At 40.8% G+C, this 26325-nt stretch overlaps 2 protein-coding genes across 3 annotated transcripts; one reads left to right on the top strand and one right to left on the bottom strand.

Moving 5' to 3' along the window:
- The first annotated feature begins 213 nt into the window (after positions 1-213).
- Positions 214-26325, top strand: LOC139624415 (phosphatidylinositol 4-kinase alpha-like). 2 transcript variants are annotated; one of them, XM_071483510.1, is made up of 55 exons: positions 214-369; positions 1332-1448; positions 2030-2123; positions 2394-2482; positions 2576-2648; positions 2744-3006; positions 3206-3272; positions 3690-3838; positions 3933-3998; positions 4120-4216; positions 4330-4521; positions 4639-4739; positions 4912-5041; positions 5593-5722; positions 5820-5915; positions 6025-6208; positions 6767-6870; positions 7116-7284; positions 7376-7426; positions 11328-11436; positions 11941-12077; positions 12185-12318; positions 12862-12944; positions 13033-13103; positions 13243-13367; positions 13457-13538; positions 13723-13806; positions 14111-14200; positions 14653-14772; positions 15781-15795; positions 15941-16033; positions 16127-16283; positions 16375-16502; positions 16607-16765; positions 16917-17068; positions 17193-17300; positions 17380-17507; positions 18028-18186; positions 18392-18471; positions 18808-19007; positions 19495-19585; positions 20500-20667; positions 21001-21054; positions 21168-21288; positions 21408-21537; positions 22690-22833; positions 22933-23003; positions 23094-23200; positions 23337-23441; positions 23599-23724; positions 23874-23994; positions 24608-24767; positions 24855-24944; positions 25056-25139; positions 25237-26325. In XM_071483510.1, the coding sequence occupies exons 1-55, from the start codon at positions 271-273 to the stop codon at positions 25286-25288; spliced, it is 6309 nt and encodes a 2102-aa protein (XP_071339611.1). In that variant the 5' UTR covers positions 214-270; the 3' UTR covers positions 25289-26325. The 2 variants fall into 2 exon arrangements, with proteins under 2 accessions (XP_071339611.1, XP_071339612.1); XM_071483511.1 differs by lacking the exon at positions 15781-15795.
- On the bottom strand, positions 7939-11004 carry serpind1 (serpin peptidase inhibitor, clade D (heparin cofactor), member 1). Its single transcript, XM_071483512.1, has 7 exons — positions 10893-11004; positions 10438-10708; positions 9483-10126; positions 9169-9317; positions 8895-9019; positions 8614-8758; positions 7939-8437 (listed from the first exon to the last, which is right to left on the bottom strand). Exons 2-7 carry the CDS (start codon positions 10698-10700, stop codon positions 8246-8248), a joined length of 1518 nt encoding a protein of 505 aa, XP_071339613.1. The 5' UTR covers positions 10701-10708; positions 10893-11004; the 3' UTR covers positions 7939-8245.

The following is a 26325-nucleotide window of genomic DNA, read 5'->3' as shown; positions in this document are numbered from 1 at the left end:
TAATATTCTTTTTTTTGGTTTATTTTCGTTTCTGCTGTTTGTTCAGGAAAAAATGGAAACTAATTGTAAACACAACACCAGACTTCAATGTCTTGTTTACTTGTGACTTTTGTTAAATTGTGTTTGTGTGGTCAAAATGCTAATACTAATGTAACCGCCAGAGCTCGTCATGTTTGTCCCTGCTGTGTTGCCGTACTGCGGCTGTGTCAGCGCCAGCTGCTTGGCTGTTTCCTCTCCGCTGAATTTCGCTCGTTTGATGTCGGGGTAAACATGTCTGTAATGGGAGGTGGTACGAGGGGCTTTTATTTCAACACAGTCCTGTCGCTGGCCCGCTCTTTAGCCGCCCACCGTCCCGCACCGGTAGAAAAGGTAAGTAAGGAGAAAAACAATGAGCTCCAAAAGGCACATTTGTTTTAATTAGCTAACATGAAGCAACAGTTATCGTTTGTTCAGGGTGTAGCTCCGCTTCCGCACCAGCGGCGGCTTGTTTTGATCACTGACATGACAGCCGAGCTAACATTTGAGAGGTGTGTGTACCTCTGTGGTTATGACACACTGATGCAGGGTCTTCCTGACAGTGTTTTCCTCTGGAGTGGAAGAGGAGAGCAATGCAGGAGAAAGTGGCGTCGCTGCTTGTGTGGTGCCTGTTACTGCATCAGAGAGGCAGAGTGGTCAGGCTTGATCAGCACTGCAGTCAAACAGGTTTACAAAGTGAAGAGCGACAGAGATGAAGGGCTTACACCGAGCTCTGTTTAGTGTGGCAGTTACTAACCTGTTGCTAAGATTATAAGGTGTAAATAAAACAAGTTTTTTTTTTTTTACTTATACAGGAAGATCAGTGAGTTTCAAGACACTGCCACTGAGTATTGCTATTATGTGGAAGATTCAATATACGTTATGTAATATCCAGTTTTTTGTAGGAATAACCATTTTTGAGCTATAGCGAGATGACAGAATGGCACTATATCAAATTTGATAAATATGTTAATACCATTACTATAGAGGTACCATAATAGCATATGATTCCCACCTTTATGGCATCATACAGTAAACTTTAGTGATCCCCATTAGACAAAGGAGAAAATATGTTCAATTAACAAAAAGTGTAAGTCAGAAATGTATGTACAGTCTGCTACCCTAGACCAGCATGCATAAACGTAATGCTTGTGCAAAACCAAAAACCAGTTTCCTGGTATGACTCAAGCAAATATCAAAACTTAATGCTGGAGTTATCTATTCTATTTGTGTAACTAAATATACTGTCTGATTTCAGTCAAAGTTTTTTAAATGTATATTTTCTTTTAAGAAATTATCTCTTTGTACTCTTTCAGGTCCAGAAGTTACAATGTATGTGTCCGCTGGAAGTCCGCGGTGTGTTCACTCTAGATGTGCGTCGCAGAGATGCTGTTATTGCACTGGCTGTGTTTCTGGTGGAATCTGGCCTACAGGTGGGTGGTGGTCAGTAAAAAGTTGAGGTGTTGAGCCATTTTCTTTTTTTTTTATCATAGTGGGTGTGTTTTATAATCACTTAAAACATTAGGAATTTAGGCTGTCCTAGCAATTAATGGGCAATATGTTAGATTTAAGATCCAAACATTACACAAACACAGAGTTTATTAAACAGGGATGCTGAAGGATGATATATTTAAAAATTATTAGTATTATTATATTAGCACTATTAGCCTACTTTTATTGCCAGCCTCTCACAGGAATCCACATCACCGTGATAAGCTTATTCTCTCTACTCCCATAATCTGATTAAGATGGCGATTAGGCATGCAGCTGGACATGTAAGCCTCTAACCTCATCATACTGAGACACAGGGTGCAAAGTTTTCCTGCCATCTGATTATGTTGAGATGGAGCTTCACTTTTCAGTGTTACAATAATGCTTGATATATTTTCTTAACATGAATTTGTCTGTGTTGGAACTAACAATACCTCATACTTTTGATTTATCAGCCCTTGTTAGTCAAACAAAAGTAACCACTGTTGTTTGTGGTGTGTAATTATTTGCTTTACCCTGGCAGCACAAAGACATACTTGTTTCCTACTTGCTGAGCCTATTGAGAGGGCTACCACGGGTCCAATGGATCGAAGAGAGCTTGGGAAAGAAAGGAAAGGGTAAGAACAATCCTCTCATAGTTGGGCCTTTTGTTTTACAATGGCCTCTATTTACTCGCTGTAACAGTGCAATAAGTAGAGTTTGTAGTTATTGTTATTAATTTTCCATACATCTGAAAATTGCCATTCGACAGTATTTTCCACTAGTTAAGAGCAAAATGATATTGGCCAGATATGACAGTGGAACAACATACTGTGAAAAAGAGTTTGGCCCTTCCACTCATGGTTAATCCTCTTCATCTGGCATTTTTGTCATTTTCTGCTCTTCAGAACTTCTCCCAGTTGCAGAAAACTTCAGCTTCTGTCTAGTGACTCTTTTAGCAGATGTGGCTCAGAGGGACCCAGACTCCCGACAAGAGGTCAGCTTAAAAAGTGGTGATAATATGCTATTCTTTGTATGGGGTGTATGTGAGTTAAGTGCTATGTTACTGTTTCTACTGTTTCCTCTCTAGATCTTAAACACTATAATGGAGGTCATGCAGGCATTGCAGGATATGTGCCAAACACCTGATAATCATGACAAAGGTATACACGCATTTCCACGCACAAAAAAGGTAACAAAGTCCCTAACATCAGTCCTTCAAAATGCAAAAGCTTCACCGATGCTCTCTCATCTCCAGTCTACCTGTGCAGATACATTGTCCCCAGCCTGCTCGGCATGACTCGAGCATTTGGCCGTTACAGCAACACAGACGAAGCCCTGTTGTCCAAGTTGTTCCCCAAAGATTCCCCCCAGGCTCCCTGTGTCACTGAGGAAACGGAGGGAGTGCGGCGCAGATCTTTCAATGATTTTCGTTCTATCCTGCCATCCTCACTGCTCACAGCGTGTCAGAGTGACACTCTGCGCAGACGCACTGGGACCAACCTGGATTCCTCTGCACAGGTGTGTGTATGATGTGAGCAGGTCGGATTCAAGACACGTTTTGTGTGTTCAGGACAATTAGAGGTGACTGGAGAGTTACAATACTCTCACATGCTTTTTGATTTTTTTTTTTTTTAACTAAAAAGCCATATATATAGAGAGAGTAATGTTATATTTGGGTAGTGGTTAAAGAAATGTTCTGTAATGTGCTGTCTCACAGGTGTGCACAGACCCAGGAGGCCACTCACCCTGCTCTCCTACAACCCCTGGCCCACATTACTTTGAAGGTAAAACTCAAGAAACACAGGTTGCTTTGATTAAATCTGTGTTTGCCAGTGTAAACCTGGATTCTGTTATCTCTTCCTAGCCTATCATTGTCAGCCATCAGTATTATGTAACAACTAGCTACTTGCTTATTTTTTTTATCTTCGCCTATATTTGTCCTAAATGAATGATGCTCAATGGGGGTACACTGCAGACATATCTTACATGCTATAGTAATACATTAGTGTTTACAATAAAGGCATTTTAATTTGGATGAAACTTTAGTTGCTTGGTAACACACACTACACATCCAGTATTTAGCCCCCTGCCTTGAAGTCATCTCTCTTCTCAGCTTTGAAGGGCACTCAGCTATGGCACAGTTTTCTTATGACTAGTCTGAGGTGCTAATTTCTTATGTCATCTGGTTTCTTTCATTTCAGGTGCCTACCTCCCAGACAGCAGCGCAGTGGACCCTGACTACTATTTCTCCACAGTCAGCTCCAGTTTTTCTATGTCTCCTCTGTTCATGGGGGAAGGAGAAAACGAGGCGGAGGTACCTGCTGATCTGCTCCGACAGCTCCTCAGCATGGTACCCATTTACCTAGATACTACATCCATTGTCTCCCATCTTTTATATGTATTCTGCATTTGTATCAGCAGTTGTGTGTGTTGTCGATTTGCAGGTGAAGACGTTTGTTTCCGAATCATTTTTGAAAACTTTGAACGCCACTATGACGGAAGTTATGGAGGTAACTATACTCTATATTCAGTGCCTGTACAAGAAAATGTAAAGATTAAGTCAAAGCTAAAATTATGCCATTGTCAGTAAAGTAATCTTCTCTGTCATTGTCTCTTTTGTTTGTTGTTAAGTCTAATCCTGGAATCAGCCTCTATTACAAAACCTTCAGTGACCCTCTGTATGTGTGTGTGTTCAAAATGCTGCGGGACACACTGTACTACATGAAAGGTAAAGCATCATAAATGGCCTGTTTATTATCTATTGAAGCTGCACTGTCTCGTGATTGCTTTTGTTGTATTTTGTACTTTGTCACATTTTCTCCCTCTGGTCATGTTTCTCAGCCCTGCAGTCGGCTTTCGTACGGGAGGTGCACGACTTTGTACTGGAGCAATTTAGCAGCAGTCAATCAGAGCTGCAGCGGGTACTTCATGACACAGTGGGGTTGACAGGGGAACAGAGCCCCCTCAAGCTTCGTTGCCAAGCCAACGCTGCGTGCGTGGACCTCATGGTGTGGGCCGTCAAAGATGAGCAAGGTAATCTCGAGAGAGAACAGAACAGTGTTTTCAGATGTTGTAATCAGAGGGATTCTGGATGTGTTTATTTGTACTGGTTGTCTCACTTTTCCTTCCTGGTGTCTTGTTTTTTTTCAGGCGCAGAGAATTTGTGCACCAAACTGTCAGAGAAGCTGCAGTCGAAAACCTCTAGTAAAGTCATCATTGCTCACATGCCCCTGCTCATCTGTTGCCTACAGGTATAATACTAAAAGGTAGAAAGAGCACTGAGATATGTGCTCAAAGAGAAGGGAAGTGTTAGACAAAGTACTAGATCATAGGATGAGAGCAGAGTAGAGTATTGCAAGTATTTTCTATAATTTATTGGGTATTAATTTTAATTTTCTCTAATCGTCTTCTCCTTTGTCTTAGGGCCTGGGCCGCCTGTGTGAGAGGTTTCCAGTAGTTGCTCACTCTGCCACGACCTCTCTCAGGGATTTCCTGGTGGTTCCTTCCCCTGTTCTCATAAAACTCTACAAGTATCACAGCCAGTACAGCACAGGTACAGACATACTCGTTACTTCAAATCCACCACAGGACTGAGATTGAACAGTCCCATATTGCAACTACTAGAGTAGAACTAAGCAGAGTTAGTCTGAAACTAGCTATTGAATGGTTTTGAAAAAGTTTTTTAATTGAATCAAAATTGATATTTCCCCACTTACATGAAAACAAAATGTTTTCCTAAAAATTTGAATTAATTTAAAATATGTCCAGCAGCAACTTTTTTCACCACAAAGCCAACAGAGACAACAATAAATGGGACAGGAGCACTATAGCTGATGATACATCAATAACATTGTCATTGTCACATCCAGCTCTTATCTATCATTGATCTTAACAGAGCAGCTGCAGATATAGACAACTGGAAATGCAATTCAGGTCACTGATGTTTCTGTGCTGCAGTGTACTGTCTTTTCATAGATTAGTTGCGAATCTGTTAAATTATAAAATATATCACGCTGTGCAGGATCATATTATCCAAATATTGGTTTTTGATTCTGTTTGTGTTGATGTTTCTGTCTCTGTGCTGTTACCACTCTTTTTTTCCAGGCACAGGTGAAATTAGGATAAATGTGACCAATGAACATTCACAGTCCACCTTCAACCTCCTGTCAAACAGGAAAGACCAGCCATCCATGTATGAGCAGCTCAGAGACATCTCCATCGACAACATCTGCAGGTCAGACACAAACACCTGGCACAGCTGCGATTAGAGATTTGTATGCATTTTAATTTAAACAGTCAATTTTCATTTTGGTGTGTTTCCTCTCTCTCAGATGTCTGAAAGCTGGTCTGACCATGGACCATGTGATAGTGGAGGCCTTTCTGGCCAGTCTGTCCAATCGTCTTTATATTTCACAAGAGAATGACAAGTAAGCCACGTTTCCAGTAGGAAAAAAGCTTGATAGACTCTCAGAATATTTTCAGGTCTTTGAAACTTATTTGCAGCTGCTCAAAATAAAAAACTTATCGTTCTGTTAGGGATGCCCATTTAATCCCAGATCACACCATTCGAGCACTGGGCCACATTGCGGTGGCTCTGAGAGACACTCCTAAAGTCATGGAGCACATCCTACAAATCCTTCAACAAAAGTTCTGCCAGCCTCCATCACAACTAGATGTTCTCATCATCGACCAGCTTGGCTGCATGGTGATTACAGGAAATGTAAGTACAAAGTCACTATGATGGCACATACTAGAGAATCTTGCTTTTGTTCTTTTTTGTATTGATAGTTGAAAAGGGACATGAGGGAAGCAAATAACTACCAAGTACAAAACTAGTTATTACTGTTGCTTAAATGGAAGCAAAGTAACCCCCTTTTCTTAAGCCAGAGGGGTTGACATGCTGTAATTACCATAAACTGGTTGGCTCCTGTTTACTTGCTCAGTATACTGCAGTCAGAATATGTTCCAGTATTCCAGTTGACACACAATGGGGTGTTATTGACAGCCAGAATACCCAGAGTGCAATAGGCTACAATTAACAAAGGACTGACCTTATGCAGCAGGAACAGAACACTCACAAAATGCCTTGCTCAGTCTCAATAGAGATCTTGCAGATTTGCACGTTATCCCGTATAATGGGATTTTTGATTTTGAGAAAAAAAGGCAATGTTATGTGTAGTAAGTAACAAAAAAAAAACAGTGCATTTTATCTTGACTTTAACCTATTGGTACCTGCACGGTCTTACTTCCTGTTACTTCCTGTGTGTTTGTCCTGTAGCAATACATCTATCAGGAGGTATGGAACCTGTTCCAGCAGATCAGCGTGAAGGCCAGTTCAGTGGTCTACTCAGCTACTAAAGACTACAGAGATCACGGCTACAGGTCAGAGTCACCAGTTGTACCAGGGGAGTGCTATGGCTTAAAAGGAGAAAATGTTGTCGTTGGGAGAACATTAGTAATTGTTGCGCTTTGTTCACTTCTATCTAGTGGTCAGCAGTAGTAGACTATAATACTGATACTCCCGGTTTGCGTTATAATGGAGTGTTCTGTTATATTTAGAAAATAAACATCTGCAGTAAATACTTCTTGTCTACACAGAGTTTAACTGTTTATCTTTCTCCTCAAAGGCACTGTTCTCTGGCAGTGATAAACGCTCTGGCCAACATCGCAGCCAACCTGCAGGGGGAGCAGCTGGTGGATGAACTGATGGTGAACCTTTTAGAACTGTTTGTCCAACTGGGCTTAGAAGGAAAGAGAGCCAGCGAGAGGGCCTCAGACAAGGGGCCAGCATTGAAGGTACGTGCTTACATGCACAAACAATTAAACACAACAGGAAACTGATAACAGCCATGTTGATAAATTGTTAATTGCTCTTTATCTCCTGTAGGCATCAAGTAGTGCTGGAAATCTTGGCGTCCTTATCCCAGTGATTGCTGTGGTGAGTTCTATATGTGATGTCTGTGCAAACCGTTTCCCCTTTAGAGACAATTCCAAGTCATTTTCTGCAAGACTTTGTGTTAAAATACCCAAACAGAGCGCAGTTAGATGATCTGCATGAGTTGAGATGAGTTCTTACAGCTGTTAGTTAGCTTTTAACTCTATGAACAAATATTTACCCTGTCAGCTGCAGTACAAATATCTGTGTCACCAGTTCACTGCTGATTTCTTTAAGAGATAAATGTTAGCCAACTTAGTAATAGTATAGTACAATATGAACAGTATATATTGAATAGTATTCATAGTCCTACATAAATTGAGTACCAATTAGTAGTATTTTTTCATTGTATTGAGATAGGTGGGTTTATGTCATAACTTCTTCATTACTCCATAACCAGTTTAAGTTTATTCACACACATTCTTGTCTGTTGTATAGTAGTGTTATGTATTATTCTGTTATCCCCTTTCTTTTGTTATTCATCATGGTCTTTCTCCAGTTAATACACATAAGCATGAAGGTAATGACAGTTATGTAATGTCATTTCTGTGAGTACACTCCTCCACTATCCTCATTGCAAAAGATAAAACATTAACAGGCAGATAACAAGTCACTCAGACAAATTCAGCACTCTGAGAGATATGAAGGAGAAGTTTAAATGTTCAGTAAGAGACTAAGTACATACAAAGACTCATTACTTGTTACATTTTACATATTCTACCAATTGTTATAAACATCAGTGATATTTCTGAGGTTCACTAAAACATAGTTGGAAGTTGTGACTTAAGATGGAATATGTAGTGTTTAGCTGTTTGTTGAAGCTTAGCTCTGTGAGGGATTAACCACCCGGCCCATGAAAACAAGGCAGTCTGTGCGGTGCTCATAGATCAGGAAGAGGAAGGGATGATCCACAGTGAAGCGAATCTGAGAGGAGAGGGGCATGAAGCCCACCTGGGTCAGAGCAGCAGCTTCAGTCCCCTCTTCATTCACAGTGATGGTTCCTTGGTGCTTCAGCTGCGGAGGGAGACCAGAAGGTGATTTTGAAATAGTTAGTAGGGATTATTGATTGGAGTTGAGAAGCTGTCCAGGTGACTGAATGACACGGATACATTTATTTTTGTTCTGATGTTTGATTCTGGGATGAGTTTGGTTATTTCTTAGCAAGCTCATCACTGAGCAGTCTCACTTACCCAGTTCATGGCAACCTTTTCAGAGGTCATACCAGTGAAATCGCCACTTTCCTGGAACAAGTCAGTGAGGCCCATCTCTTTCAAATTGTCAATCAAGTCATAGTTCTGCTCCAGTTTAAACCGAGGTAACACAACCTCACGAGTCCTGATGAGAGATATAGAATACGTTAAATCTCCACTAGGTCTAAACATTTTTGTCATTTTCGCCCAAGCCATTGACTTGAAGGGAACTTCAGTTTAATTTATTTTATATAATTATTCACCAAAAGAACACTACTGACCTGTTTGTCATGTTTTTGAGCCACTTGTTGACAACAGTGGGAGAGATCTCCTGCTCCAAGGTCCTCATGCCAGTGATCTTTCTAGGCAAAGCGATGAGCATACTGATGTTTCCTGTGTATGGGAGCTGAAAATAATTAAGTCATTAGTGTGTAGATCACATGACCTCACTCATTTGTGGATAATTATGCAGGTTTGTCAGGAAATTGTTGTTGAAAAAGTTTGCCACTCTTCGGACACCAAGTTAAAACTTCAAATCAGTCTGAGGCCACCAACCTGAAGGATGTCACACTCTAGTTCGTGGTCAGCGGCAGCCAAATAGTTCCCTTTGTTGGTCATCATTGGCACGCGTACATTTGTCTTTTCGTTGACTCTGAAGTTGCGATAGTGAGTCATTTCTTTGGGGAATTTTTGTTCCCATGTACCTGTTTATCAAACAAATAAGGTCAAAGAGTCATGGTTACTTTGTGATTCAAATAACAAAACAGACAGGTTTGCTGCAATTTTACAGTCCCCAGAGTTCTGCAACATTAAAATCATTGGCGTCATTTGAAAGTAGATGGAACACAGTGCATCTTTACTTCACCCACCTTTGAAGTACAGGTAGTTGAGCAGCATCAGCACCATATTTGGGTCCACACTCTTGAGTGGTTCCCTGATCAGCCCTTTGGTCAGCTTTTGGATGCGACGGTTGGCCTTGTCCAGAAAGGCTGGGTCTCTGAAGTCCACTGACTGCGGCTCTGCAAAATAATAAGCCTTGGTCTCTGCCCGGAACGTGTCTTTCACTGAGACATCCTTCTTCACGTAGACATCGTTTACAGAGCGTAGCGTGTAACCAAAGTTCCTCCTGAAGAGCCTGTGTGTCAGCTTCCTGAAGAGCTTGTGCACTGTTGTGTTGTCATAGTGGTGGCTAGCATTGACAAACTCTGCGAATCCCAGAGCTTTGTAGATCTGGTCATGGGTTCCAGGTCCTGCCCCTAAAGACATCATCCCCATGGCAATGGAGATCCCCGCAGGTGCTAGCAGGATGTTGTCACTCTGGTTGACGGCGTTACGAAGACTTCGGTAGAGATTGAAACCAAAGCGGGCATTGATGATGTTGAGGCGTTGAAGGCGAGACCGACCTTGGAACAGCCGGAGGAGTCTGGCACGACGAATCTTTGGGTCGGAGGGTTCGGCAAAGATATCGATGTCTGGGGCTGGAGTAGCGATCTCATCTATCTCATCCCCTTCACTGAAAAATATAAAGACGTCATACAACCATTTAAAAGTTGAATCACTCTAGATTTGTTTTGGTATTTAGTTTTAAAACTCTTCGCATAATAGTGCATAATGTGTTCTACATATAGTAGCTATATATACACTAATATACACACATATCCCCAGCACTGATAAATAAAATATTACGAACACAAGTGTATAAACGTATAAACTGTCATAGGTCTTCCATATCAAATTATGTTTTAGTTCGTTACTTAACACCAGAAGTTCTCGACATTAAATTTCTGATACATCATGCCAGAGTGAAAAACCATTCAAACTTACATGTAGTCATCACTGCCTGCAGCCAGGATCTTGTCAAAATCAATATAATCTTCATCCTCAAAGCCCTCAAAAATTAAGTCATTGGTGACAGTGTTTTCTTTGTGGAAGTCCAATGGGATGGCATCTACATTCACTGTCCCGTCTGGTTCGAAGCCTCGGGGGTCAGGATTAGGTTCAGTGAAGTGAGAGCTGAGGTCTTTGATTCCAGCCAGGGATGGACTGACCAGCAGACAGGCCACAGAGATGATGGTGATGACCCACATCCTGAGGACTGAGATAGAGGAAATTGATTAGTGTGGATTAGTTAATGGTACAATCAGCAATTTGTCAATTTTAATTATTAAGTGTGTTTTCATAAATCTGTAGGAATTAAATGTTGTCTTCACTGGCTAAAAATGCAAAAGATTTTACATGAAGGTCCCTTAAAATCAGTCTTAGTCTGAAAGGTGTCTTACCGTTACTGTGTGCTGGTAGGAAGTGCTGTGTTGCTTCTGTATGTAGGACTAAGAGCAAAGAATTGAATACAAAACTGAACTTTGATGTGGGCTCCTCCTGAACAAATAGACCAGATCAAACAGACCAAAAAGTGCTGTGACTAACTAAAATCTTTAACTCTTCACAATTCAGCTGTTAAGAGTGTTTAATGTTAATTAACTATTAAAGAGCGAGTAGTCTGTTAGGATATGTTTTGCTGTTGTTTGTGTATATTATTTGAATGTCTTGTATTAGAGTGCAAATGTCAAAAAAGATTTTCACTTTGTGTTTGAAGGAATTTGCATTTTACCTTTGCTTTAGAATCATTTGAATTGAATGTGATCATTTGTGTAATACTGCTTAAATCGCATTTACATTTTTCACCCTTTTCCTGTGCCTCTTTTTTAAACTCACAGTTGACCAGACGACTTCCGCCAATCAAAGAGGCCAAGCCCCGCCTCCAGAAGCTGTTCAGGGACTTCTGGTTGTACTCTGTGGTCATGGGTTTTGCTGTAGAGGGATCAGGTGAGTAAAGAATGAACTGTTCTTAGTATACTGCAAGTTCTGCACTTCTGCATTATACATTATCTTGTAAAATGAGTGGGAGCTGATATTTAAAGGTACACTCCCTGATTTCTGTTCAAAACACCAAGTTGTCCATTGCCTTCATTTGTAGGTCATAGATCTAATTTCTCAAGCTTGTTAGCAGAGTTACAAAAAGTTATCATAATAATCTGGTAAATGTACCTTTAAGTAATTATGGACATTTACCTCATGCCAAATTTTGAAATAGAAATATTTTATCTATGTGAAAAAAGCTTCATTAAAAAAGACACAGACAGATGTTTGGCTTCTTCTGTTATCAGTATTAACCAAATATAACCAAAAACATACACAGGAGTGGTTATTCATAGGTATAAACAACCTGTTTAAATGAGAGATATTAGCCTACCATCATACCAACATCAGTGACAGTAACTGCAGTTTAGTGGCCATCTGCATTTCTGGATATATGTTTTGTCCTGTCAGGGCTCTGGCCAGAGGAGTGGTATGAAGGCGTGTGTGAGATCGCCACCAAGTCTCCTCTTCTCACCTTCCCCAGTGGAGAACCTCTTCGCTCCGAACTGCAATACAACTCGGCTCTAAAAAATGACACAGTGACACCGGTACAGTGTTCAAAATCTAGATATCTTTTCTTGCACTAATATCATGAAAAGGCTTCTTAAAACAGCCAAGCCAGAACTAATATATATTGTCAATTTCTGTTCTCCAGGCTGAGTTGAGCGAGCTGCGGGCAACCATCAGCAATCTCCTCGACCCACCTCCGGAAGGATCTGCCCTCATTAACAAGCTAGACTTTGCCATGTCCACGTACCTGCTCTCAGTCTACAGATTGGAATACATGAGGTCATCTTGCATTTGCTCATCTTTTGTTTTCAAGTCTGTTGCAAAACAATTGTCAGGTGGCCATTAAGAGAACTTTTCCTAAAGCTATTTCAGTGTAAGTGATTGGGGCCAAAATCCACACCAATTTATTCCAAAGTTTAGCTGCAGCTAATATGACTCTTTAGCAGTCTGAGTAGGACAAATCAAGTGGGCATGGTCCTTTTTTGTTTGCACAGTGGTGTTCACTGCTGAGCGACAGTACCACAAAGTACCAAAATTCTGTACTAAAAAGGCTGTAAATTTGGAAGATACTGACTTGATTTGACTGACTCAGACTGTTGAAGCCTCATATTGGCTCCAGCTTAAGTTTGGACAGAACAAGGACTGCAGATTTATTTCCCCCGTCACTTACATTGAAATTGTTTTAAGAAGGGGCAAAGCATGTACACATATGCCTTACCTTGCTTTAAGATAGACTTAAATCTATCCTGAGCCAATCCTTTAACAAATTCAGGTCTTATTATGCAACTTTGTAATATCTCTCTTTCCTTTGCACACTTTCAGGATGCTGCGATCCAATGATCCTGACAGGTTCCAAGTGATGTTTCGCTACTTTGAAGACAAAGCCATCCAGAAAGATAAATCTGGTGAGGGCTCTCTGCCTGCACACCTCTGGCTATCCTTCTCCTCAAGCTGTGTAATTTATTGCCTTAAATTCCCTTTTTATCTTCACAGGGATGATGCAGTGCATTATTTGCGTTGGCGATAAGGTATTTGATGTCTTCCTCCAGATGATGGCTGAGAAGGTAAGTAGCACGGTTTCTCTAGATATTTTTTGAATATTAGTGAGCAACATCTAAAGGTCTGGATGTTTTTCTGATCACAGATGTTGTTCTTCATTTGCTCTGAATAAAAATGTAAAATGTGTGTTTCTCATGTTTGTAGCCAAAGACCAAGGAGCATGAGGAGGAGTTAGAGCGACATGCCCAGTTCTTGTTGATCAACTTTAACCACACACACAAGAGGATCCGCAGAGTTGCAGACAAATACCTCTCTGGATTGGCTGAGACGTGAGTAGTAATCATTCAGTTACCTTGTGTGCTTCCATTTTTTTCGTCAATTCACAGATAGTTTTTTTATTTCCATCTGCCTCAACCAGATTCCCCCATCTGCTCTGGAGTGGTCGTGTGTTGAAGACCATGCTGGATATTTTGCAGACACTCTCTCTGTCACTAAGTGCTGTAAGTAACAGAGAGAGAGAGAGAGCCAGTGTGCAGTGCCAGATTGTTGTGGCAAATAGAATATATATTGGAATATTCTCTGCCTGTCCAGCTTTTAGTCTAAATCTTCACACAAGTGTTTCGTGGTGCAAGAATCAAATCAAAGAAGCTTCAGTTGCAACTAATTTCCTATTTGTTTAATCAGGACATTCACAAGGATCAGCCGTACTATGACATTCCAGACACTCCCTACAGGATCACTGTTCCTGACACATATGAAGCCCGAGAGGTGAGTTTGGATTGTTATTACACTTGTGACCACTAGGGGACAGCACAGTATTGTTTATAAACATAGTAATAATCTCTGTTTTGTCCGAATTATTTTGAGTTGTGGAATCGATTATTCAGCTAAATTAACTGTAAGATTTCAACTTTTTAAACTTAACTGTGTTTTTTATTAGAAATCACCAAGAAGGAGCTGGCTGACTTTGGCAATTTGCACAAGGACATATTTCATTGAGATTTAATGTTCACCAGCACTCCTGTTCTTCGTTCAGTAGTGTTGTGTCCTTATTTCCTGTTTCTCCTCATAGAGTATAGTGAAGGACTTTGCTGCTCGCTGTGGGGAGATCCTGAAAGAGGCGATGAAATGGGCCCCTTCAGTCACTAAGTCCCACCTACAGGTCACTTTATTTACCTTTATGTTTACAAGAGCACTGGCACAGAATAATTAAAGTAGTGAATTTGATTAGACCTACTGTCTTTATTATTTTTATAAATTTATTTATATAAAACAGAATTTGGTTTTACTGCAAGTATGTCTTAAGAAAAGTCTTTAAGTGTCTCTCTGAAAGTTGAGATTTTCACCTAAACATTTACTTGACCTTGGTTGTGCTTCTAGTTTTAGCAACACTACCTCAGCCACAATACTCAGAAATGGTGAGCTAAGATCCCTAATTAAGTATAAGTTTAAGTATAAACTATATGGTTTAGTGTTTTGAAGGGGAATCATTGTGTATTTTAACATTATGGACAATATTTGCCGTCTCTGTTGTTCTCGTATTGCTTTTCTTTTTCCCCTTCTCTCCTTCCTCTCTTTCTGTCTCTTCTTACCTGAATCTTATGTATAATGCAGGAGTACCTGAACAAGCATCAGAACTGGGTGTCGGGACTGTCCCAGCACACCGGCCTCGCCATGGCCACAGAGAGCATACTGCACTTTGCAGGCTACAACAGACAGAGTACTACACTAGGCGTGAGTCACAGACACACATGCGGGCAGCCATACATTTTTGCACACAAACTCTTTCTGTCTCGTAAAGCTCAGATTTACCCCAGATTAAGGACGGAAAAAATTATAAATAAATTGTGGAGGTCTGAATGAATTGTCTTAATCCTGGTTACCAGTCACATTTTAAGCATATTTAAAGGCTGTAGAACAAATATCAATCTGTCCCTTTAACAATACTATATTGTTCAAAACATTGTTCAGATGCACATCATCATAAGCCACAATATAAGCACAGTATGTGTTTTTTCAGTCCTACCGAAGATATTTGTTTTTTATAGTAAGGGAAGTAAAAAGTATTTTAGAGCAGTGAGGAAGCCTCAGGATGTGACGAATGCCTTGATATCTCACATATCACTTTGTGAGATATCAAGAAGCACACAGCACTTTTTTTTTTAACATACTGTACTTGGAGAACATAAAGCAAACTTTAAAAGTAGATTGTTTACCTACCGATGGCCTCATAGGCTTGTTGATTTGATGCTTATTAACATTTGTCCAACATTAATTGGCTTTTTAACATTACAAATATGCTGTTTAGCTGCTTTGTCAAAGCCTTTGCGGTTTTGTTAGCACTGATCAGAGGTGTGTTGTATCCATTGTGCACATCTATGTGTTTTTATTATGTTTTTATTCTGTAGCACTGTAAACACTGGGAGACTTTTTGTCTAGTAGTTTACAGTTCTGTATGTCCATGTGCGCAGCTTTACTAGTCTGTGTGACATTATTTTGCTTGCTACGCATTATGTGTTCTTCGGCCTGCATTCTGCTATATCTGTCTTTTCATTTGCTTCATTTGTTGTATTTTGTCTTTATTAAACTGCACCGAACTACCTACCTGGTTGCTTGGCTGGTTTACGGATTTGCTGGTTGCCTGGTTACTTACCTGCAATGGACTGGTGGGTTGCTTGGCTGGTTGCCCATTTGGCTAACTGGTTATGCTGGTGCTGTCCTCCATCATGTGGCCAACCATAGGCTGCTTTCCCTCAGGTTGGTCTGAATACTGAATACAGACAGGACTCAGGCATGATACCTTCCAGTTTATCCAGAAGTGTTTCAGTACAGCTGTGTATCTTACTTTTCAAGCTTGTGACTGGGTGGCCCTAAGTGGTCCTTTTAACTCTGTTTTCCTTAGACCACCCAGCTGACGGAGAGACCGGCATGTGTGAAGAAGGACTACTCCAACTTCATGGCCTCACTCAACCTGCGCAACCGCTACACAGGAGAGGTGTCTCAGTGTTGTAAATATTAAGATGGTATGACTTTCCAAGGCTTTCTGCATACAGTGTGATTCATACTGGTCGGTTTATGTGCTGTCCAGGTGGCTGGTATGATCCAGTTCTCAGAGGCGACTCACAGCCAGTCAGACCTCAACAAGCTGATGATCCTTCAGATGACCCGTGCTCTGGACAGAAAAGACCCAGAGGCCTTCACCCAGGCCATGTTCAAGATGGCCGCCCTGCTTATAACTACCAAAAGTGAGCAGCTCTGCCTCATTTGGTTTTATACATTGAATGTCTTTATTTGTTGTTATAATTCACTCCTAATTTTCTATATTTTGTCTTTCAGACTGCGATCCTCAGCTCCTGCACCATCTGTGCTGGTCTCCTCTGAAGATGTTTACAGAACATGGGATGGAAACTGCCATCGCCTGCTGGGAATGGCTCCTGGCTGCGCACAATGGGGTGGAAGTGCCAGTATGTATAGTTATCTCTTTTCATAAAATGCTACGAACAATTTGTTAAATGAATGTGTATCTTGCTTCAACATATATTGTGTCTTCTCTTTTCCTTCTGCCTAGTTCATGCGTGAGATGGCAGGAGCTTGGCAGATGACAGTAGAGCTGAAGATGGGTTTGTTTTCAGAGGCTAAAGTAGAGGCCGGCCCTCTGGCTGTCTCAGAGGAGAGTCAACCTGCACCCTGTGCACCCGATGTCATCCCTCACTTTCTCTGGATAGAGGTCAGTGACACTGAGACATAACCGACATACTGTAGAATCATTTGAAAATCCCTCAAATGTTTTTTTTTTAAATGATTTTTGTAGCCTTAAGAGTTGATGTTTGTGTTTTGGAAAATGTCACCTCTGTATTCCCTCTTCCTGTTCCCTCCAGTTTCTGGTGCAGAGGTTTGAGATAGCCAAATACAGCAGCGCTGACCAAGTGGAGATTTTCACCACCATTTTGCAGAGATCTCTGTCTCTGAGTGTTGGGGGACCCAAAAGCAGCCTGAACCGACATGTTGCTGCCATTGGACCAAGATTCAGGTGCCGTGTCTCAGTGTTACAAAAAAAAAGTTGTTTAATCATAAATGATGCAATATTTACTTGTTAGAAATACTGCATCCTGAACCTGATAAGACTATTGTGTCATCACTTTGCTTTATTTCAGACTGCTGACTCTGGGTCTGACGCTTCTGCATGCTGATGTCGTGACAAATGCCACCATCAGAAATGTGCTTCGAGAGAAGATCTATTCCACGGCTTTTGACTATTTCAGGTAGAAAAAAAAATTCATATCTGTTTTGTTTTGTTGACAAATGCCCACTAACCTATTTGCCCTTTCTGTCTTTGTGCAGTGTCGCTCCCAAATTTCCCACTCAGACAGATAAGAGGCTGAGGGAAGACATCAGTATAATGATCAAGTTCTATGCCAGCCTGCAGTCTGACAAGAAGTATCTGGCTGCCAACCAGCTGGTTCCCCCAGGTATAGCAGTGAGAAACAGTGGCCTAATATTTCACTAATATATAATAAATGAATAAATAAATTAGCAACTTAACACATGAATGCACACTTCATCCTTATAGTTGATTTTTTTTTTACCACATTGCTAGGGCAGATTCAGTAAGGTGAACAACAGCTCAATGCAGAGACCCTAAATTTGTAATCTGTGATGTTATACTAATGCATTCATTTGACCTTAAAATGTAGAATTTGCAGGGAAATGTTCTGAGATTCTCAGCCATTCATCAAGTTTTATTACACTGTCCTTTTGCCTTACTTCTAAAGGGGCAGTGTGATAGTTACACCACCTGGGCTTTTCTCTTTTCATGGAAGGTTACAGATTAGGGAGTGGTGTGTTTCTGAAAGAAAAAAAGCACATTTTCCAATTTTTACTCATTTAATGCTACCTAAATGAAGTTGGTACCTGGATCTTTTCATTTTTAATTTTCTCAGTAGGAGGATGATGGATTTGTTGGATAAATTTACATTTTTCTTTGTATAGATCCCCAAGACATGTCTGTGAACAGCCTGTCCGTAGTAGCAGTGACAGATAGCCGGAACAGTCTTGATGCAGCGGTGGGCCAGAGGCAGCAGGTGACTCAGGGATGGATCAACACCTACCCTCTGTCCTCTGGGATGTCCACCATATCCAAGAAATCAGGTTCAAAAACACAAAAAAACACGCACAAACACACAGCATGTTAAACTTACTATACAGGATCCCATCATATGCTGCAAAGAAAGTCTCAGTGTCATAAACTGAACCTCTTATGCTTCTTATTAATTGAGAGACAGGTCTTCATTAAAAGAAGTTTCCTCTGCCATGATGTGTTGCTTATGTACATTTTACTCCTGTTCTGTTTTAGGACTGTCTAAAAAAAGCAACAGAGGCTCTCAGCTGCACAAATACTACATGAAACGCAGGACTCTACTACTGGCTCTACTGGTATTTACCTTTTCTCATTTATGTTCACAAATATGTAGTGATGAAGAGCTGTATTAGCCCTGATGATATGAAATATTTTTGTACTTTTGTATTGATAAAAATGCTAATAGGTGTGGAGGTTTGGGAAGCGGCCTGCATGGCTTTTTGCTCCATTGCCTTTTTTGATGCAGCAGAATTAGTTAGTGTCAGACGTGTTCAGTTTCTACACATAGTTTTTAAATAAGATAAGTCTTGACCATCCAAGTCTCTAAAGCTCCTTGTACCACTACTTATAGAGCCCAGTAGTGAAATTGAAATGTGTCTGAGTTAAACCATTGCTTGTGTGTCTCTCTCTAGGCCAGCGAGATCGAGCGTCTGACTATATGGTACAACCCGTTATCCACTCAAGAGCTTGCTATTGCTACTGAACAGTCAGTGGAGACCAGCATTGCTAACTGGAGGTCAAAATACATCAGTCTGACAGAAAAACAGTGGAAGGACAATGTCAACCTGGCCTGGGGCATTGCACCTTACCTTGCCCTACAGCTGCCTGCCAGGTACACAGAGAAACAATATGCATTACATTTTTATTAATGTCAAACCAAGAGTGTAAGAGATTTTGTCTGACAAATATGACTAACTTCAATATTAGTATCCCAGAAAAGCCAATGAGTAAAGTTTTTAATCTGAAATCCATAACTTTCTGATCATGGTTTCTCTCTACTGCTGTAAGACATGATGGAATGACGCTCAAACAGCAGCACAACAAAGATGGCAGAAAATTTGGTTTAAATATCCTCGACAGGCCAGTTTAATGCTTTATATTACCCTTTTACTTAATATGCGCATAATATATTCATCAACAAATGGCTGGTACACAGGCTATGGTTTAGTTACAGGCCTGTAAATTAAGTGATATTTTTTGTTGAGTAAAGACAAGAGGCCAGGGATGTGAAACATGAATTTTATGCACATTTATGACATTACAAGGAATAGAGTTATTTAATGGGCGGGCTCCTTTTCAATTCTTTATTTGTCTTTCAGATTTAAAAACACAGAGGCTATTGTCTCTGAGGTGACCCGTCTGGTGCGAATGGATCCAGCTGCTGTGTGTGATGTTCCTGAAGCAGTCAAGGTAAGGTCCTGCTCCTGCCACTACAAACCAACAGCCTGGCAGTCATGTCTGCTGTCCTTTTGTCAGTCGGTCTTGAGTGGAGGTTTAAGCAGCTGGATGAGAAAATAGAAAAGCAACAAGTGCAATGAACTCTTCATAATTTGCGGCCAAATTCAGCTCATGCATGTGCGATACATTAGGGTTTATGACAATATCCAGCATATCTTCCAACATGGATCTTATGCTTCATCGCCACGATGTGTGAGGTTTGATTGCTGTCACCGTACCATGACAAGTTGCTCCTCACTTCCTTTTCTTATTTTTATATATAATGTAAAGATCTGTTGTGACAAAAACCCTTTCAGGACCTCATTGTGCCTTTGAATATACAGTATATTGAGCCATCATCGTAATCTGTAGCCATAATATAGATTCAGTCTTACTCTGTCATCTTAATAGTCAGGGATAAAGTTACTCTGTTAACTTGATGTTCCTACAACTGCTCTTCTTTTAAGATGTAACAAAAGTTAAACAGAAGAGAAAAGTTTTTGTCATTTAGTGTTTTGCTGTCAAGTAGCCGTGTGCTGCCACTTGAGAAATGATGGTGTTATTGAACAGATCATTATCCCCCCAGCTTCCTTGAGTCCTTTCCGTTTAGTTCTGCCTGACTGAACTCTTAATGAGCCTTGTACCTGCCTGAAGAGGAAGCAGGGGGAGGCAGAGCACGGCCCTCCCCAAAGGCCACCAGAACTTATCAGATAATCCTCCTTGACATCACATAGTTGTTTATTCCAGTCACTTAAGTAACTAATAAGCTTCCTCTGGAGGCTAGTTAACACACTGTCATTGTGTTAGACACTATCTAAGCACTAATGTAAATGTTGACTAAGTTGAATAATTTTTGACATGTCTTTCTCTTTATTGTTTTTATTCAGTTCCTGGTGACATGGCACACAATCGATGCTGACTCTCCAGAGCTGAGTCATATCCTGTGCTGGGCCCCAGCAGATCCCCCGACTGGCCTGTCCTACTTCTCCTCCATGTACCCTCCTCACCCCCTCACTGCCCAGTATGGGGTCAAAGTGCTTCGCTCCTTTCCCCCTGTAAGCACAAATTTACACATTCAGTTGCCATGGTTTTTCTCAAGTAGCATACACTATTAAACACCATCAGAACAGATTTCGCTAAAGGTCTAACAAATAGATTATTGTAGTGCTGTGTTCAGGCCTCTATAATTCACACTTGAATGCCTAATAGTGTAGTCGTAACCAAATTTAGTCACAGTACCTCAGACAATACTGACAAAATCTGATGAAACTGTGACTGACATGCCCAGGGGATTCTCGCATTATTTCATATGTTTCACTTGCATGCAGTGACACAGTTATGGGATTTTTTTTTTCTTGCTGGTTCAATATTTTTTTCACTGTTTCTAGGATGCCATTTTGTTTTACATTCCTCAAATCGTCCAAGCGCTTCGTTATGACAAGGTAAGATATCAGATTTTTTCAGTTAGCATATACATTTAAAGCCCTGTGTATCTTAAGAGTATTAAATTATTACAACGTCCCCCATCTTTCTTCCCCCTCACACCCTGGTGTAGATGGGTTATGTGAGAGAGTACATCCTGTGGGCTGCTCAGAAGTCTCAGCTGCTGGCTCACCAGTTCATCTGGAACATGAAGACCAACATATTCCTCGACGAGGAAGGAAACCAAAAAGATCGTAAGAAATCTATATTTCCTTTCGTGTCTCTTGGTCACACACACACATTAATGCACAAACATGAACCCACAAATGTAAAAAAAAAACCCAAAACACTCTGATCTTCTCTCTCCCGGCAGCTGACATAGGTGAGCTGCTGGAACAGATGGTGGAGGAGATCACTGGCTCGCTGTCTGGCCCGGCCAAAGACTTCTACCAGCGAGAGTTTGACTTCTTCAACAAGATCACCAACGTGTCGGCCATTATCAAGTATGAACACACTTTCCACTTTTTAAGCTTGTTGAGCATGTTTTAGGCCTTTAACTACAATCGCATATATTATACACGGACACTGCAGATGACTCTGATTATTGGCTTCAGTTCAGTGCATCAATTTGAGGAGACTTGAAACTTGCTTAAAATGAGTGTCCCATTCGTCGACATTAACACAACTCTAGTTTCTCTTTTGTTTTGTAAAAGTGCATGTGAAAGTGAGAACTGTTTTAGGTGCCCAGGGCTTTGACGAGGATGCTAAGTGATACTTTTAGTAACAGGCTAAAACACCAGCTGAGTTGTGTAACTGTGTCTTTTACGCTACAGAGAATTTTTATTGGCCTTCTTAACATAATCGTACAAACACAATTGAAGGTGAATCAGAAGAAAACACTTTATAACAAAAGAACAACATCAACAATAAAAAACAATAGCAATGGGGGGGGATTAAGATGCTGTATAATACAATCATAAATTGAGGGGTACAATGAAAGAAAAACTTAGACACTGAACTTTGTCAAAGCCCTCAAAGTAGCACCACACTTAAACTTTTCTGTTATTTGGATGTCATACTTTCTGAATAACACTACTCTCCAGGTAACCTTTAAGGTGTTTATGAAGTGATAACAAGTTTTCCCCTGAGCCTTTGTGTTTTGTTCTTTCTCTGCCCTGCACCACCTTGATCTGCTCCCAGAATCCCCTTGTTGTTTGTTTGTTTGGCCATTGGTTGCTGTATTGTCTCTCTGATTATCCACTGGTCTGGAAGACATTGTGTGATGTGTTCCCACTGCCCCTGACTACCTGTCCGCCAGTGTGTGCTCTCTGCAGCTGATGAGCAGTTTTCTGACAGGTCCCATTATTGCCAGCTCGTACAGAGAGTGTTATGTCAGCCCACTGGAGGCTGACAAAACTCCCCTCTGCCCTCATTATAGCTCTAATTGTAACATAACAGGGGAGAAATTTCCCCTGTCCCCTGGCTTCCACTCTCAATTACCCCACTGAGTTACCTCTGTGAATAACAGCAGAGCCCGACTGTCACTTGTGGTCTGGAGTCATTCAGTGAGATACCCATGCATGCTATTCTCAGTGAAGTCGATCACTGAGATGTGGAAACTCTGTGTTAAAGTTGTTTTTGTTTGTCTTCATCAGACCTTTTCCCAAAGGGGAGGAGAGGAAGAGGGCCTGCCTGGAAGCCATGTCGCAAATCAAAGTCCAACCTGGCTGTTATCTCCCCAGTAACCCCGAGGCCATAGTTTTGGATATAGACTACAAGTCTGGGACCCCCATGCAGAGGTGGGCCTCAAAAGCAACTACTGTAATGCTCTTACCAGTTACCAGAATTCACAAAGATTTGTGACAGCTTCACTGAACCACTTCTGTCTCCTTGTTTAGTGCTGCCAAAGCTCCCTACCTTGCCAAATTCAAAGTTAGGAGGTGTGGAGTCAGTGAGCTGGAAAAAGAAGGTACAGTCAGCATTAAAGGAAACTACAGTAGATTTTTTACTGGCCAAATTGTGCACGGATAAGCAATGTATCATGACATCTTCCTCTTAGGTCTGCAGTGTCGCTCAGACTCTGTGGATGAAGGTAAGAGTGAAGAAGAGGCCAAAAGAATCTGCTGGCAGGCAGCCATCTTTAAAGTGGGAGACGACTGCAGACAGGTCTCTATTTCACACACCTCACCTTTTACTTACCACATTGCTGTCTCACATTCATTTCACGGTATCTCTGTATGGCTTTATTTAGTATTTTAGCTAGAATTTGCTTTTATTACCACTTAGTCATTTGTGTTCACAGGACATGCTGGCTCTGCAGATCATCAGCCTGTTTAAGAACATTTTCCAGCTCGTGGGCCTGGACCTCTACGTGTTTCCTTACAGGGTCGTGGCCACAGCCCCTGGAGTAAGTTCATATAGCACTTTTGCCATCTTCCTCTATGTCACTCTCTGTAAGAAACTACTGAATGCTTATAACAAATGATCCTTCGTTAAACTAAGTCGAACTTTCCCCTGTAATCAAACCACTTCTGATTCTTCCTGTTTCTGATGTTCCACCACAGTGCGGAGTGATCGAGTGCATCCCAGACTGCAAGTCTCGTGACCAGCTGGGTCGACAGACAGACTTCGGCATGTACGACTATTTCAGGAACCAGTATGGAGATGAATCCACACTAGCTTTCCAGAAGGTAAATGTCACATTTCACAACCTTGTACAGGCATTTCCAGTCATCAGTTAGTCATTTATATCTATAAAATAATACCATATTATCTTTGTGCTCATTTTGTATTTATTAACAATTGAATCTGATATTCCTTCCATCACCTCTCCTCCCAGGCTCGGTACAACTTCATCCGCAGTATGGCAGCTTACAGCCTGCTGCTCTTCCTGCTGCAGATAAAAGACAGACACAATGGCAACATCATGCTGGATAGTCAGGGCCACCTCATCCACATTGGTACGTACATGTGACTTTATTGAAGTTGATGTGTATGGTTAAATTCAAGGCTGTACCAGACTTCATTTTGTCCAACCCAAATCAGATAAAAGGTTCAGTATGTGTCCAACTATCTTCCAGACAAGCCTCTTGGCATGTTTTCAATACTCCACTTGCACAACTACATCCCCACATGATGACAATGAAATAATAAAAATAACACAAATGATAATTTCATATATTGAAAAAGTTTTTTAATAAAAAAATGAAATGAAAGAGAGGAAATGCATTCAAAAAAAAAAAAAGCTTCCAGTAAACTTTGGAAAATGATTGGTAATTATTGTCATAGAAGTTCCCAAAGTGCAACCAAACTTTATTTATTTATTTTTTTGTTCAGTATTATATATTAAAGATCAGTATTAAAATGATAACCCTTTGCAACTCAAGCCTTTATTTTGCATCATTCTGACTGCAGCCTTTGCCAGCTCTGGAGAAACAGGGTGCAAACACGAGCACTTCTGATGTCTCCCTTTTGAGTGATTGTTTTTGTACTGATGGTGCCAGATTCTGTCTTCATGCGGCAACATGATACTGCAGCATACAAAACAAAATAAAAATATTTGTGTGTTTCCAGACTTTGGGTTCATGTTTGAAAGTTCTCCTGGTGGGAACCTCGGCTGGGAGCCGGATATTAAGCTAACCGATGAGATGGTGATGATCATGGGTGGCAAAATGGAGGCTACGCCATTCAAGTGGTTCATGGAGATGTGTGTGAGGGGATACCTGGCGGTCAGGTGAGTATGTGGAGGTGCTCTAGAAATTGTTCACTGCACATTAAAGACTAACATGTAACATTAAGACAAGTTCCTCTGGTGAACCAGGCCCTACATGGATGGAGTGGTCTCCTTAGTTACCCTCATGCTGGACACTGGCCTTCCCTGCTTCAGAGGACAGACCATCAAATTGCTCAAGTGAGTCAGATGTGTGAATGTGTCTGCGGATGTGTGTGCCAATGTGAACGTGAATAAGCTGTTTCACTGTCATTTGCTGTTGTTGCTCATGTTCTCTTTCACCCCACCTAGGCAGCGATTCAACCCTGGTTTGAGTGAGAAAGATGCAGCTTCCTTCATCATCAAGGTCATCCAGAACTGCTTCCTCAGCAACAGGTCTGTACAGTTGACATATTCTCCTTTTATTCTTGTTAATATTGGCTTCCTGAAAGCTGTATTCACATTCATTGGATGGCTCTTTTCTGTCTTACAGGAGCAGAACCTACGACATGATCCAGTATTACCAAAATCAGATCCCATACTAAACGTTTGTGCCTAAGCATGTGCATTTATTGGCTGGTACATAGTGTGCGTGTGTGCCTGCGTGCGTGAGTTTATGTGCGTGCCTTTGTTAATGTTCACCACTGAAGATTGTGGCTCATTGTTTCTGCTGATTGTTGGATGTGTTTGCTTTAGCTTCTTGTTTCCTATCATGCCATGTTTTCTTTATATTAGTGGTCTATTCCGTTATTTATTATTTTATGTTGAAATCAATGTTATTAATTATTATTATACTATTGCACTAGCATCATGACTTCTGTGCACTTCTCAGAAACTCTTGGTAATCTGCACGTTCAGTATATACTTTATCAGAGTTTGTGCCAATTTTAAATAATTTGTAATATTTGTGAATGTGGTTTCTTAAAGCTGTTGATTTTAGATGGGGTTTGAAATGTAAGTGGATACTTGAAGTAGCTGAAGTAGACCGGTTTCAGTTCTGACCAATGTGGCCTATTCTGTCATCTTGTACTTGACTGTAGTACTGTGCTTCTCTTTTTAATGGACCAGACAGAGTTCTTTGATCTGTGGCATGGTACTTGTCTTGTGTTTAACAGTGAGACTGTATAGACATGGGTTACACTGTCTGTATTTTTTGGTTTTCATATTTGCACCATGGGTGAAATGATACACACAAGTTCTGGGGAAACACCAGGGCTGTGTTTTGTATAGTCAGCGCTGCCACAGGGGCAGGGAGGATAATGCACATACATTTTTTATTGTTTGTGGAAACAAGGTAAGGCACAGCTTGAATGTTGGGCAGTTGCATGAAGTTAATTGTTAACTACCATGTAGCCTGTGTCCAATGTGGCTTCTGGTGACAGTTATTTTAGTAATCCAAAGTGCTGTGCCCCATGTCCATATGGTTAGCTTAAGCCTTTTATGTAATGTTACTGATTGTAAAGATTTTGCCTCTCTTTGTATATTTATATCCATGCCCCATTTTCTGTCTCCTTTTTGTCTTCATGCCTTTTGAATGAAAATGCATAAGATATGAAATCAAATAAAAATCTATTAACTTAAA

The sequence above is a fragment of the Trachinotus anak genome, unplaced genomic scaffold (assembly GCF_046630095.1).
Source record: "Trachinotus anak isolate AG129_WGS33_773 ecotype Australia unplaced genomic scaffold, CSIRO_AGI_Tana_v1 ptg000008l, whole genome shotgun sequence".
Classification (NCBI taxonomy): Eukaryota; Metazoa; Chordata; class Actinopteri; order Carangiformes; family Carangidae; genus Trachinotus; species Trachinotus anak.
The sequence above is the reverse complement of the archived record's forward strand: the minus strand, read 5'-3'. Positions and strand labels throughout refer to the sequence as shown.